Here is a 13,838-nt window from a genome sequence, read left to right on the forward strand (position 1 = left end):
AAATAAATAGAAAAATAATAGGGGAAAAAATAAATAGAAAAATAATAGGGGAAAAAATAATCGAACAGAAAAAACCAAAAAAATTAAAAGCAGTTTTGTCTAGTGTTTAAAACCACATACACAGCCCTGACATTATTATTTTGATATTTTCATGACTGAACTACTTACATGGATTCAACACAGTATTTAAAGCCTGTGCAAAACAGCACCATGCTTTATTAATTAATAAATACAAGATGCAAGTTTCAGGCTTTTTTTTTTTTTTTTTTTTTTGAAGTACACTGAGCAGGATACCAAGCCCCTATGCGAGTCCACCCCAAAAACTTGTTTCTTATCCTTTTCAATGTATTCATTAGTGAGAATAATTATAATAGAATAATCCAACATTGAAAATGAAAAAGGGAAAAAAAAAAAAGGCAAGCTGAGCTCGTTTTGCTTAAAATACAGTGTCACACCCATTTTGCACCTAGGAAGCCCCAACTCACTGGGCTTCTCTGCCAGACATCCCTAAAGAAGTCGCTGTTACGTCTCAAATTTTGTGGCATTCAGCTTGAATCCGAACAGGCACTAGGTACCCCTCAGTCAGACCTCGCACAACAAGCTGAAGGGACAAAACCCCGGAGAGCCTGTTTATTCAGCAGCAATGCAGAGACTCCATAGCTCAGGGGACCTGTAATGGGAGTTTTATGTGCTTCCCTTGTTACTCCAATTTAGGCCATTAGCGAGCTAAAAGCCCTTTGCTACCCCATGGCTGGCTGATGGCTCTAAAGAAATAAAGCAATGGAACTCAGTTCCAAACGGGCTGGGGTTTACTAAAGCGGAGAACTCAAAAAACCAAAACACAAGCTGGTTGGCAGCTTCACGCTTCTTCAGCCTGCAATGTTTCTGGTAAACGCTCATAACCACAAATGTCTTTTCAAGTTGAGTTTGAGACAATGACAAGACAACGTGGGGAAACACGCTGCATCCTATTTGTTCCACAATTATTTTGTAGTTTTGTAGGCATTTTAAAGTCCTCTCAGTTCAACAGTTTCCAAGAGCACCACATTTATATACAGTAAGTAAATGCTCACTCTGACAAATGGTCAAATACATGATGGCACTTTGATATGACAGAAGTATTTGAATAGGTGTTTGTTCAGATTAAAAAAACCAAACCCACAGCAGATTCCAAGAAAGTGATTTATTTCCACTTGTCCTTACAAGTTAAAGACAGTATGCTTTTCATTAAAAAACAGTATCATGTCCTATTTAGAAAATGATTACACCTTTCTTGTCAAAGAAAATACACCCAATTATGACCTCCTGTCTACCTTTTAAGGATAGGTGGGTTGGTTTCTTTCGTTTTTAAGAGTAATCCTCAGAATACATCGGCAGAAAACACGTATAGGTGAGGATAAAGTTACCAGCAAATGGATAAACGTTCCTGTATAATTAGACATACGTTAACACAGAGGAACTCATCCACCAACTAGTGCTCCATGGGCTCCTCTGCCTTTTCTGCAGGTTCATCAGCAGGCGGAGCAGGCTGAAAGAGAGAAAAAACATGTATTACAGAAGCGCAGAAAACAACACTTGACAAATCAGCTTTATCCTAGATTCAGCATCATGAGTGCATCAATCCAGCTCATGTCAGCCAACAGCTTACAAAGTAGTGTTATCCAAATTAAGTGTGGAGCAGGACACAGCGGGTAATTAGCAGACTATGGATGCATCTTGGGGCACGCATGAGAAACATATGTAGCCACTTCCGTGGCAAAAAAATGAAAACCAGTACTTGATCATAGATAAGGAAAGATGACAACTTTGGAAAGGCTCGTCACCAATTCAGCATAAATTAATAAGCGTCTTAGTCACCAGCTAAGATTATGTGGTTTTCACATAGTAACTTCAGATTTTAAAATCACATTCCTAAACTCTACTAGAATAGTAGAGAGTGTTAAATGTCATAGACGTAAATGTGAGGGGTCGTATATCATGAAGTGTTGTCTTTCAACAAAGCCTATTTATTTATATCTAAAACACATACCTTTCTTTGTGGTCTCTCCTCAAGACCTTCTAGGAATGGTGCTACATCATCATCATCATAGATGGTAAACTCCATGTCTTTGCCAACAATTCCAATGGAAACATTCTGTTAAGCAAAATTTTGAAAGTGAGAAGCATTTAACGAATAACAAATAACTCTGTGGCTTTACAGCTTTTGCCTGTGAAACAGACGAAAGTTTCCTCCTGTGATAAAGAGACTCATTGTGCTGTTTGTGTCTACTTAAGGAAAAAAGGAAATTTTGAGAGACTCCCTCTTTCGGTAGATTGTACCAGAAAAGGAAAGGGAGGCAGATTTACTCCCTACAAAAGCTATCATGTTTCAAAATCTTGTAAGTAAAACCACTTTTCAAGGATTTCAATTTCTTTCAACTTTTTTGTTTTCTTTTTAATAACATACATGATTTTTCAAAACCACTTATTTTAATCTTATTTTGCATTTTCATTATTTTAAGAGTTCTAAAAAACAAGGTGGGCTAAGAATAAAAAAATTAAACATGGAAAAGGGCAGATCAGCCACAAGCAGAACACCAACTAATGGATATCCTTAGAATTTTCTTGTTGAACAGTTCCTCAATTCATTGTCAGAAGTTTCTGCAACTTTTTGATGCTGGGGATACTCAATCAACTGTTTGTGCATTACCTTCTGTCCTGGTTTCGGCTGGGACAGAGTTAATTTTCTTCCTAGTAGCTGGTACAGTGCTGTGTTTTGGATGTAGTGTAAGAATAATGTTGATAGCAACAACGAAAACATCAGCGTGTTAAGTAGCGCTTATCTTAAGCCAAGGATTTTTCAGTTTCCCATGCTCTGCCAGCAAGCAGGTGTGCAAGAAGCTGGGAGGGAGCATAGCCAGGACAGCTGACCTGAACTAGCCAAAGGGGTATTCCATACCATAGAACGTCATGCCCAGTATGTAAACAGGGGGGAGTTGGCCAGGAGGAGCAGATTGCTGCTGGGGCATCGGTCAGCGGGCGGTAAGCAATTGCATTGTGCATCACTTGTCTTTTCTTGGGTTTTATTTCCTTTTTTTGGTTATATTCCTTTTCATTACAATTATTATTATTATCATATTATTATTATTAGTTAGCAGTGTAATTTATTTTACTTTAGTTATTAAACTGTTCTTATCTCAACCCGCGAGTTTTACTGGTTTTTTCCCTCCTCCTCCCCACCCCACTAGGAGGGGGGAGGGGGAAGCGGCTGAGTGGTGCTTAGCTGCTGGCTGGGGTTAAACCACGACACCTTCCAGGTGAATTACTGACTATGCTTACAATGCAAAGTTGTGATTCTAGTTGTATGTAATGTATCTTAAACACTGAACAAAGTTTAAAATAGAATGAAGCAACCAGGGAAACAATGTCTTATTTAGTGAAAGTATAATTTTTGTTAAGAAAATTAAATCTGAGATAATTAAGGAAACTGTAGATAAAATGGTGACATATGAAATGAAGATGATACTACCTACCAGTGTTCAGCTTCCAAATTTCAGTGCCAGGCATGCCTTACATGATTTTTTTCATGGTAATTTCTAATAACAATGGCAGTAAAATTTCTTGTTAAGAAAACCTAGTATTTACCTTGGTGGTCAGATCCTGTTCAGCAGGAAGAGTCTCTCTCAGGGCACGCAGGCCATGTTTAACTAGCTCATTTAGATTACCTTAAAATGAAATCAGAAAGACATTTACTAAATATATGGTATTATCTCTAGAGACTCGTTTCCCCTTCTTCCCACTCCTAGTTGACAACTAGAAAAACACCTTGACTAGCTTGACTTCCAGAACTCCTCTCCTTAGGTACTTCTGGTACTGATCACAGCGTTGGTTATAGAAGTACACCTTGAGACACCAGCCCTTCCCTACATTTGAGGTCCAATGCATCTGGTTTCGGCACCTGCCCTGCCTCCAGTGCAGTGATAATCACGCTATTTTTTGCCCAAGCAGCCATTCAGTAGCCTCCTCATCACTGTTTCATACAAAAATATATTAACCATTTTAAATGCACCACCTAAATACTTGCCCTGACATACTATCCCTGCTCTGATATGGAAAGAATTGTTCTTTCCCTGGGTTAAACAGGGCAGAGGCCTTTTATTTTTTTTCTCTGCTTTTCTGAGCACAACTTCTCTGTTCATTAGATGTAATAAGCATCCAGATGTTAGACATGAAGATTTGTAATATTTTCTTTACAGTTTTTGTCTTCATGCAGATTTACACTTATGCCAAACTTGGCTCCCCAAATTTATCTTCCTACCTTACCAAATGCAAAAGAATGGAGCAGTAGCAGGAAAAACTGCGTAATTGACGAATACCATTAGACAGATGGGGTTTCATTACTCACAGTCAGTAAATTCAGTCATGTGTCTCTCCAAGTAAGTTCGCGCTGACTGTGAACGAGCACCAATGGACATTGCTTTGCAGTCAAAATAGTTTGCAGAGGGACAAGTCTGGAAGATGTGAGGACCCATATCCTACAAAGAGGGAAAAAAATCCACAAAACGTAAACCAAGTGTATAAATTCATACGAACTCTGCTGCTGGAACACATGATAATTTCTAAAACATCGTTCTGCTTCATAGTACATCGCATAGCTCATATGTACGCGCATATATATATATATATTTTACACTGCTTATCGTACCACTGTTCTTATACGATTCCTTCAAAGCTATTGAAAAAATAGCTTATCTAAGACAATAGATATTGTCTTATCTGCACAAAAGTAAAAACCTGCTGTAGACTTAACCATGCCATGCAAGATTTCAGGCAAGATGACAGTTTCCTTCAACCTTCCTCATGTCAAAAATCTTCAGGGCAGAGATACTGTGTGTGCTGCATTAAGCAAACTGTTGTCGCTAAACAAGTAAGAGAGAGGCCAGTGATGATTTCCATATCCATTTTTTATAAAAAGTACTTAAAATCATAGTTTGTAAAGCTCCATAATCACTAGTAAAATAATTACTGTCATCATGGGATCAACATTTTAATCCCTCAAAACACAAACAAATCTAATTTTTGCAGTATCTCATTTTGCACCTTAAAATAATTAGTTTTTCCTTTTTGCAAATGTACACCTCATAAGCGTAGGCAGGTTTAGCTATTAATAAACATTTTTAAAAGTTATGTCTTAGGGTAAGATAGAGAAAATTATTTCCTTATTCAGAGAATTTTGATGTGTCTACCTCTTCCTTCCATCTTCCCCTCTGAACACATATTTGTTGTATAAAATTGCATTAAGCACATTTTCTTTTAGATCAATAGTTTTAGATCAATAGCACAGCTTACTTACATCATAACCTGCAATGAGCAGTCCTACGCCATACGGCCTTCTGCCATAACGCTGCGTTGGTATCTGGGTTTCTTAAGTAAGCTAAGGAAACAATCTCAAAACAACATGTTTATTACCCAAAACATTTTCCTAAGCCAAGCAGAGATGCACCAAAATCGCTACATAGTCTTTGAAAACCTTTTCGCAGCAGTGAAGACTATGTTCAAAGAAATAGATCTCGGGACTTATTTGGAATACCGACTTCCTTTTCACCAAAAGAAAATTTAGCAATTAGCTTTCCCGAAATAACTGAGTAGTGCATTCAGTCAAGTAACACAAACAGTCCACCTAATGCTGCACAGCCTCATTTAATTTCTTATCCCTTTGAATTTTTTTTCTAGGCACTTGATAACAGAATACAAGGCTTCCCTCTGCTGTGTTCCATCCAGAGATAGAAGCTGCCACAGAAAAAAACCAATCTGAGTGAGCAGCTGCAATCCAGTAAACGATCATATTTTGAACAGTGCAGTCATCTTTCCTCCCCCACCTCCAGAGGCATGGGGCTGCGTAACAGAAAAACAGTGCTATGTTAAATGTAGCATAGCACTTTATGGCTTCTCTACCAGTTCAGTGCATGTTTTAGGATATTCTCTGAAAGAATACACAAGCAATGTGAATAAAGAAGAATTAACTTTGCACTAACTTTTTCAATTTAATACTACTTTTAAGCTGTGATATATGAAAATCATTTTATGAACAAGTATGAACAAGTAAAAAGCTATAAAAGCGTTACAAGTGTAAAAAAAAAAAAGGATACTGCTTCCAATTAGCGACACTAGGCGAGAAACTGGAAGAGGTCTATCAAACACAAATCTAGAATCCAGACACTCCTGACGCATGAAATTACTAGGAGGAAAAAAGAAAAAAAAGAAGAAAAAAAAACCAACAATGCATAGATGAAACTCACAATGAGTTTTTGTCTCAATACTTGTCTGTTAAGGTAAGTATATTTCTGTTTCAGCTCTGCTCACTGAGAAAAAGGGTCAAAAGCATTACATAATTTCATTTCATCATGACCTATAATTGTCATTTAGAAAGTTGACCACACGTTTGAAAGCGTATTACAGTATTTCAGCCATACAAATGCAAAGAAGGTAGAAGTTCACGCAGGCAACAGGCAGATCATCTGGAAAAAAGCCACAGTTAAATGGTAACATTTCTTTGTAACATTACAGCAATTAAAGTTTATTCTAGAAATTCTTCCTATGCCTTCTTTGTCCTTTCCTATCAAACTGAGGAACGCTCCTCCTTCGGTGTACATTTACCTCATCCGATGAAACTATGTGGCCAGCAGGTAAAAAGCAAGCCCCTCTGAAGCCGACACATACAGCAGTGTATGTTTTTAGTAACTTTCTTAAATGTGTGTACACAGAAGCAGCTGCTAGAGGGAAACAAGCGATGCGCTTTCTCAGACTGCTTGGAAACCCCATCGCACTGAGGAAACCAGACATGCCTGTCTTACTAGTAACAAAACCAAAGAGCAAAATTTTGGGCCAAACAAATGAGATTTCTGCCAACTAGTTAAAAATCTGCCAGAATTTCATGCTGAAGTCTTTGGCATAGTACAACAGAGCACTAACTCAAGACTAATCCTTAGCTGACCATAAAATTTCATTTGCAATAGTCTACAAATGAACTTTCACTCATTGTTGCAGAACTGTGTATATCAACAACTAAGACACTCACCACAAGAGTCTTGCATCAGCAGTAAGTCCAGCAATTGAGATACCAATATGGTTGTCAACGTACAGGATTTTTTTCTGATGAGCTGCCAGCTCAGACTGTGCTCTCTGTGCATAAAAGGAGACAGCTATGTGGCAGACTGAACAGTTTGCCAAGCACTGTGGAGAAATCTGCTAACATTTATAGCAAGAATTGAATATGATCATGAAACAATAATAAAAAAAATAAATTTATAAACTTGCAACAGAAGACAAGAAAAAACTAATTCCACTTCAGTAAGAAACTGTCAGAATGAAAGAAAGAACAGACACTCACTCAAGCTTTGGGAAAAGAAATAAATAGTTTTACTACTTAATAACTAATGAAAAAAAAAAGAGGAATACACCTTTTAAAGGGAAAAAAAAAATCTTTCACTCATTTCCTTCACCATTTTGTGAAAATCTGCTTTGCATATGTACTGAAAATATTTATAGTTCTATACTGGTACTCAAGGAAAAGGAAACTGGGATTGCATTTACATTACACTTAAAAGTTCAGACTGCACAAAACTAATTTGCCAAACCAAAACTTTTCTACTAACATTACTGTCCTGAGAACGCAGTTTTGAAGTTACCTTGAGAGCAACCAGAACAGCATGCGTTTTCGACTTCAACCCCACAGTAGCTGAGCCTTGTTTCACAGCTTCCATGGCATATTCTATTTGATGAATTCGGCCCTACAGAATAAAATCAAAGGTTATCATTCTAAAGTTAATCCCCTGTATCAATTTTCAATGGTTTTTCATTTTCAGACCTTTGATTCCCTCATCCCAACAGGTACACTTACTGCATAACAGTTTAAACCTACAACCAATAGACTTCCTCAATTATCTTCTGCAAATGCCTCACCATTAACCCACAAAAATCTGGCCATCTCTGAGCCACTCACTACTGCATACAAAGAAACAGGAAAGCTAAAAAGAAAGGGTGAATAACCTTGACATTATAATAATCACAGGACTTTTGTCACTGTCTTGAGAGGAATCAGTATTTGACCCAATGTGATTCAAAGACAGAACTTCCAGCTGAAGCTGGATGCTTAACTTTTAATCAAGTTTCCTGAAAAAATGAGTCTTATGCAATTCTTGTGTCTCACCATCCATTCCCTAATAACTTCTGAACAAGTATTAGTCAACTGCAATAAAGTCTGAAAGAGGAGTAGAGGTCTCAAAGACAATTAAGTCCTCCCAAGTTCTGCAAAGGCAGCCATGAGCTTTGCAGGAAAATAAGACAACATCCTTTTAATGCAACCACTGAGGGGAAAGTAGCTAATTTTCTGCACTCTAGCTGGCCAGCCTATGTCACATAGTCAGCATGCTCACTGCTACTGTGCAAGTACTGGAATTACTAACCTCAGCACACAGTTGCATCCTACCAGTTGTGATGGAGTGGAATGTAGTAGCTGTTATAGTGAAACGTACTGGGGATAATCCACAGGAAATCGCCTTCTATTAGGTTGTTGGGGTTTTTTTGGTAAAAGGTTTTTGATTTGATTTATCTAGAGAAATACAAAGCCCACTAGATGCTTAAAATACCCTAATGTTCCATTTCGTCCACTAAGTTATAAACAGAATTTCAATAACATAGGATATTTCCTGCCCAAGAGCAGTATGGAATTACTATGACCTGTCCAACATGTATTTATCAACTTTCACGAATGACTTGCAAGGCTGTAAAAGCGTGAAACCCCTTCTAGCCTTTAATCCTGTATTTCCTTTTCTTTACAACAATATTTGAAAACATCCCCCAATAAAATATGATTATTCTTTGCTCCTGTATTAACAATGCCCAGAATTATTATGATATCATATCACTGCCTCACCTACAGGAATGTATGGAGCAGTAATTGCAGTGCAGTAGCAATTTTAAATATCTTTTTTATAGAAGACATCAACACTATTCATATTTTCAAGGCAATTTATGAAAAAAATAGAAATTAGTGTTGTTGATGACTTCACAATATCTACTGAAAGTCTCAAGAGAATGATATAGTTTTAAAAGTAATTTTTTAAAGTAACAGATAGATTAAAAAATTTAAAATTAAAGTTCCTGATACAGAATCTGCCAGAGAAACACAATCATTAAGAAGGATGAAAACACTTCAAAGCCGTCTACAGCTATCATGGTATTGACTAAAGAACATTCAAATATTCAAGGTTGTCTTCATATAGGATGGAAAGTACAAAACATGCTCTGTTACTATGTATGTTGAAAATGTATCTTTTAAACAATACTACCACATGATGAAGATTTTCAGTAGTAACACAAACCCACAAACTAATGATATATTAACTTTACACTAATACAATTTGCTATTTGCATTTAAAATAAATCTTTAATTTTGCTAAATCTAGAAACAAGTCAATTTTCAAGACACTGATTTTCCATAAGTATCCTATCTTAAAATGTCCATACCGAGAAGAGGCAGTATTAAACACCTGAACTGACACTTGCCTTCAAAATTCTAGAACATTTATTTTGAAGTCAACACAACCTGTGTAAGTTTTAGAACACACAGTGTACATTTTTAATAACAATACACAATGTGAAACTGATTCAGAGGTAATAATATTCCAAATTCAAGTGCAAATGTCAATATAATCTTAAGTACAGAGATAGGGTGAAACCTCCCTAACATTCCACAACATAGGAAACTAGGGACACACAGCTGCACAGAATTCATTATTGAAGCACAATGTAAACTGCATTACAAAATGATATGGCGTTTAACCACTTACATGTTCTAGCTCTCAATGTTACAATTATAAGCTTTATATATGGAATTTATTCAACAGGGATGTTTGTGACCATTTCAATTTAGAAAATTAAGATCTGTGAATTCATACTACAAAAGTCAGTATCTCAGGTTCCATGCTGCAGATTACCATATGGGCACAGTCATTCAAATAGGGGCTTACAAAGCAGTAAAAATTGTGTGCACAAAAAGAGAAAACAGGTGCTGTTATGCCATACTTGAAGAAGTCAGCATATTCTCACGCACTAAATACTAACTTTTAATAATTTCATGTTGTTCTGAACAATCTGAATACAGTAAAGCTCTTAATTAAAAAAGTTCTTCCCAATTGTAAACTAAATAGTTCCTTTCCATTATTAGCTAGCGAATAAAAGAGAATGATCTAGCAGCAGCCTAACATTACAGAGATTTAAGCTCAGTTTCATACTTTTTCATATCTTACTTACCAACTTTTTATTATAGGTCTGTAAATAGATCATAGAATCATAGAACGGTTTGGGTTGGAAGCAACCTTTAAAGATCGTCTAGTCCAACCCCTAATGATGACAGCATCTGTTTTGTATCTTGCAGGTACATTCAGAAAGCAACTGCCTTAAGTACTTCGAGGTAAGAGGGCCCACCTAAGCATCATTCAGGTTCACACACCAGAAGCTTAGAGATGTGCTAATGGCTTTCTAGACACCTACAGCCTACAAAACAAGAAGGGAGCAGACTGCAGTAAGCTTTAGGCACCTGAATACAATCTACACTATTGTGATACCACTGCTGCAAGAGTGAAAGAAAACCAAAAAGCAAGTAAAAAGCCAGTCAGCAAGCTTATAAAGATTTTACCTGCGGGCTCCAAACTGTGACATCATTGTCATACTGGTTGCGAAACTAGAATGACCAAAATAAAATCCATTAGTATAACTAATAAGCAGGCAGAAAGAGCATTCCCCAGTGAAGTTCTGTTCGTTTTCTTTACAGGGCCTTTTACGCGAAGTATTCATTCCAGGCCTGAAACATGGGGCCGTTCTCCGGTCAAATTTCTTTCCACGCCTGAGTAAGAACACACGCTTAACGGGCAGCACAAGCTCGGAGTCACAAAGCAGCAGCGCGCCCACGGCCTCAGCCCGCGATACAAGGGGGGAAACTATGAAGCGCAGAAGTGCGAGATCCGGGTGCCCGTGCAGGGGAGGGCCGCTGCCCGCCCCGCTCCCCGCCGGTACGCCCGCGGGAAGCCCTGCCGAGCCCTCGCCGGGATTAACGATGCTGCTCCGCCCGCTCAGCCCATTTCGGGGGCAGCCGAGCAGCCATGACCCCCCTCTCTGCAGCGTCACGCCGGCCCGGGCCGAAAGGGTCGCGGTCCACCGCCCCCGCTGCTGCGCCCCCTTCCCTTCCTCCCTCCCCGGGCCCCGCCGAGCGGAACGCAGCCGCCCCCTTCCCCGGACAGCCCCGGGCCCTGGCAGCGAGGCCCGAGCCCGGCCCCGCGTGGCCCGGGAACTGCTTACTCACGGCCCCGCTCCCTCCTTCTCGCCCTCCCCCTTCCCCCCCTCCGCTCGCTCCGCAGCCCGGGCAGGAGGCGCGGGGGTGCCCTGTTCCGAACCGGCCCGGCCCGGCCGCCCCTCACCATCCTCCTTCCCCCGACAGCGGCGCGGGCTCCGGGGCAGCGAGGGGGGACCGCTCCGGCAGCGATGGCTCTGGACTGGAAGCGGCTAAGCAGCGCTAGTCGCACCTCGACTCATCGATCGAGCGCACGGCGGCTAGGCTAGCCTCGCCTCGCCTCGCCTCGCCCCGCCCCTGGAGCGAGCGAGGCAGCGCGGGTCCGGCCCAGGCGGCGCATGCGCGGTCCGTCAGGGGCCGCTGGGCGGCCGTTGGTGTAACGGCCGGTCGTCACCACAGCGCGGCGCCCGCAGCGGCCTGCCTGCCGCCACCGGCCTTCGCTGGGCCTCGGAGCTGCGAGGAGGGAGTCGGCGTGCCGGGTTTCCCCTGGCACCCTGAGGCGCTGCGGACCCTCCCATATTCATGGCCCTGGCGTTTTCTGGTGCTGTCACCCCTCAATTTACAAAACCCTGGCAGCTTCTCTGTGCTAAAGGTCCTGAATGGCTTCTTTCAGCCTGCTTTGCCTGTTTTTTTTACTGTTCGGTATTTCTCTTACTCAAAACGATGCAGCATGTCTCTTAAGATTCCTGTGTGCAATACAAACATTTCATTACTTGAGGAAAACTTGCACTGTGGAATTTGAAATTCATTTATTTTCCTTAATAAAACTCAACATCAGCCATTTTATTGGTTTTGAAAAAGCTGTAGCATTTTTAAAACCGCTGAAGATAAAGGCACTGACATAAAATAGGATTCATGTGCTATTAATCGCCTTTTCTTTGTACTTTGAGAAAACTCCCTCTTTGTTCTTTATGTTCACAGGATATGAAGATAGCATGGAAACAAACACAATTGTTGCAGCCATTGTTACGAATATTTTAGGTTATATGAAAACCTTAGCTACGGATAGGAGTACATATGGCTAAAGTCAATCAGTTACTCTTTAAAAATTGATTAAAAAAACCCCACTGCCAGCTTCACAAAAGCGACCTCTGAAACAGCTGTGAGAATTTGTTCACTGAATCGTGAGTTTGTGCACAGATGCATACTCGGAGAGGTACTGTAGAACCATCAATATTAGGTTTGTACTGCTTTCCCCCTCACTTATTTTTTCCACTCTGAGGCAAAATCTGTTGCTGTCAAGAAAAGGGTATCTCTGTAGAGTGTACATACGTCACACCAATCTTGTGTAGACAGCAAACATACGAATGGGACCTCTTGCTTCAGGAGGCTGCAGAGTCCAATCCTACCTGTTCTAAAACCACTGGAAGGTTTTAAAGCTGTATTTCAGTCGTTGCCCTTTTATCACAAGCATGCAGTTTATGAAGTGGTGTGCTTCCCAAAACTGCAGTTAAGTTTTTCATACAGTGTCCACGCTAACAAAGCTTATGAGTTTAAGCAGTTCACGGTAAAAAAACAACTGAAGGCAGTTTGGTAGGAGTAAAACAACAGCCACTGTTAATCAGATGTAGCAGACTGGAAATCCTCTTATATTTCTGTCTTGGAAAAAAAGGGTACAGGAAGTCTCTGAAATTATATAAAGCTAAATGAGAAGCACTATTATGAATTACATTAGGAAAATATCACTATGTCTTAATTACAGCTAAGATGTGATTAAATTTCTGAAATGAAAGAAAGGTCTTTTTGCTCTCAAATATAAAAAACTACAAGTGCTTAACAAAAATTAATTGCTTACTGGAGCTCTTATTTTGGACAATGTAAAACATTTTTATATAGTTGTAACTGAAAAGTGAGTTAAAAATTACTATGAGAACTCCTCTATAGGATTGCATGACTCAAGCACTAAGACAAAAGAGAATCAATTAATACAGTATTCGTATGTTTTGTTTTTTTAAACAAGTATCCAGCTGCTGAAGTCACAGCCCTTAAAGTCAAACTAGTATTGTATCACCTTTTGATTACTGCAGGACCAACGACACATTTCTCTTACCACTGGAGAATTTTCTTTTTCCCTGGAGGGCTACGGTGTTATCTAGGGGAAAAAAAAAATCTAAACAGACTGATTTAAATTATCTAACTTGTTTTGTTATTTTTCTCATTACTAAAAATTCATTTGATCTGAAATAACTTCCTTTCTTCAACATTGTTTGGTGTGCACTGAAACAGGATATATAAACATTTTATTAAGTGAGCTGAACAGCTTTCAAGTTTCACTGAACTTTCAGTAAATATTCCCATAGTCTCTGCTATAATGCCATTCTGTAATAACTTCCTACAGCAATAAGGGACTCCCTAAAGATCTGTTTACTCCACCTACAGTAACAGAACAATAGACAGATATTTCCTCTCTTTCGGCAAAAGTGCGTTAGTTTTGATAGAACGCTAAACTATGCCAAAACTCTCTATTGTTCTGTATACATACAGCAAGTAATGTTAGGAACCACAATTT

General features: G+C 39.4%; 1 protein-coding gene across 1 annotated transcript; it reads right to left on the bottom strand.

Moving 5' to 3' along the window:
* Positions 1-1,169: 1,169 nt before the first annotated feature.
* Positions 1,170-11,520, bottom strand: PSMA1 (proteasome 20S subunit alpha 1). The gene is made up of 10 exons (XM_050897288.1): positions 11,457-11,520; positions 10,679-10,723; positions 7,668-7,769; positions 7,058-7,161; positions 6,129-6,217; positions 5,333-5,403; positions 4,385-4,514; positions 3,625-3,704; positions 2,030-2,134; positions 1,170-1,528 (listed from the first exon to the last, which is right to left on the bottom strand). The coding sequence occupies exons 1-10, from the start codon at positions 11,457-11,459 to the stop codon at positions 1,472-1,474; spliced, it is 786 nt and encodes a 261-aa protein (XP_050753245.1). The 5' UTR covers positions 11,460-11,520; the 3' UTR covers positions 1,170-1,471.
* Positions 11,521-13,838: the final 2,318 nt, after the last annotated feature.

Source organism: Gymnogyps californianus, chromosome 5, assembly GCF_018139145.2.
Source record: "Gymnogyps californianus isolate 813 chromosome 5, ASM1813914v2, whole genome shotgun sequence".
NCBI lineage: Eukaryota > Metazoa > Chordata > Aves > Accipitriformes > Cathartidae > Gymnogyps > Gymnogyps californianus.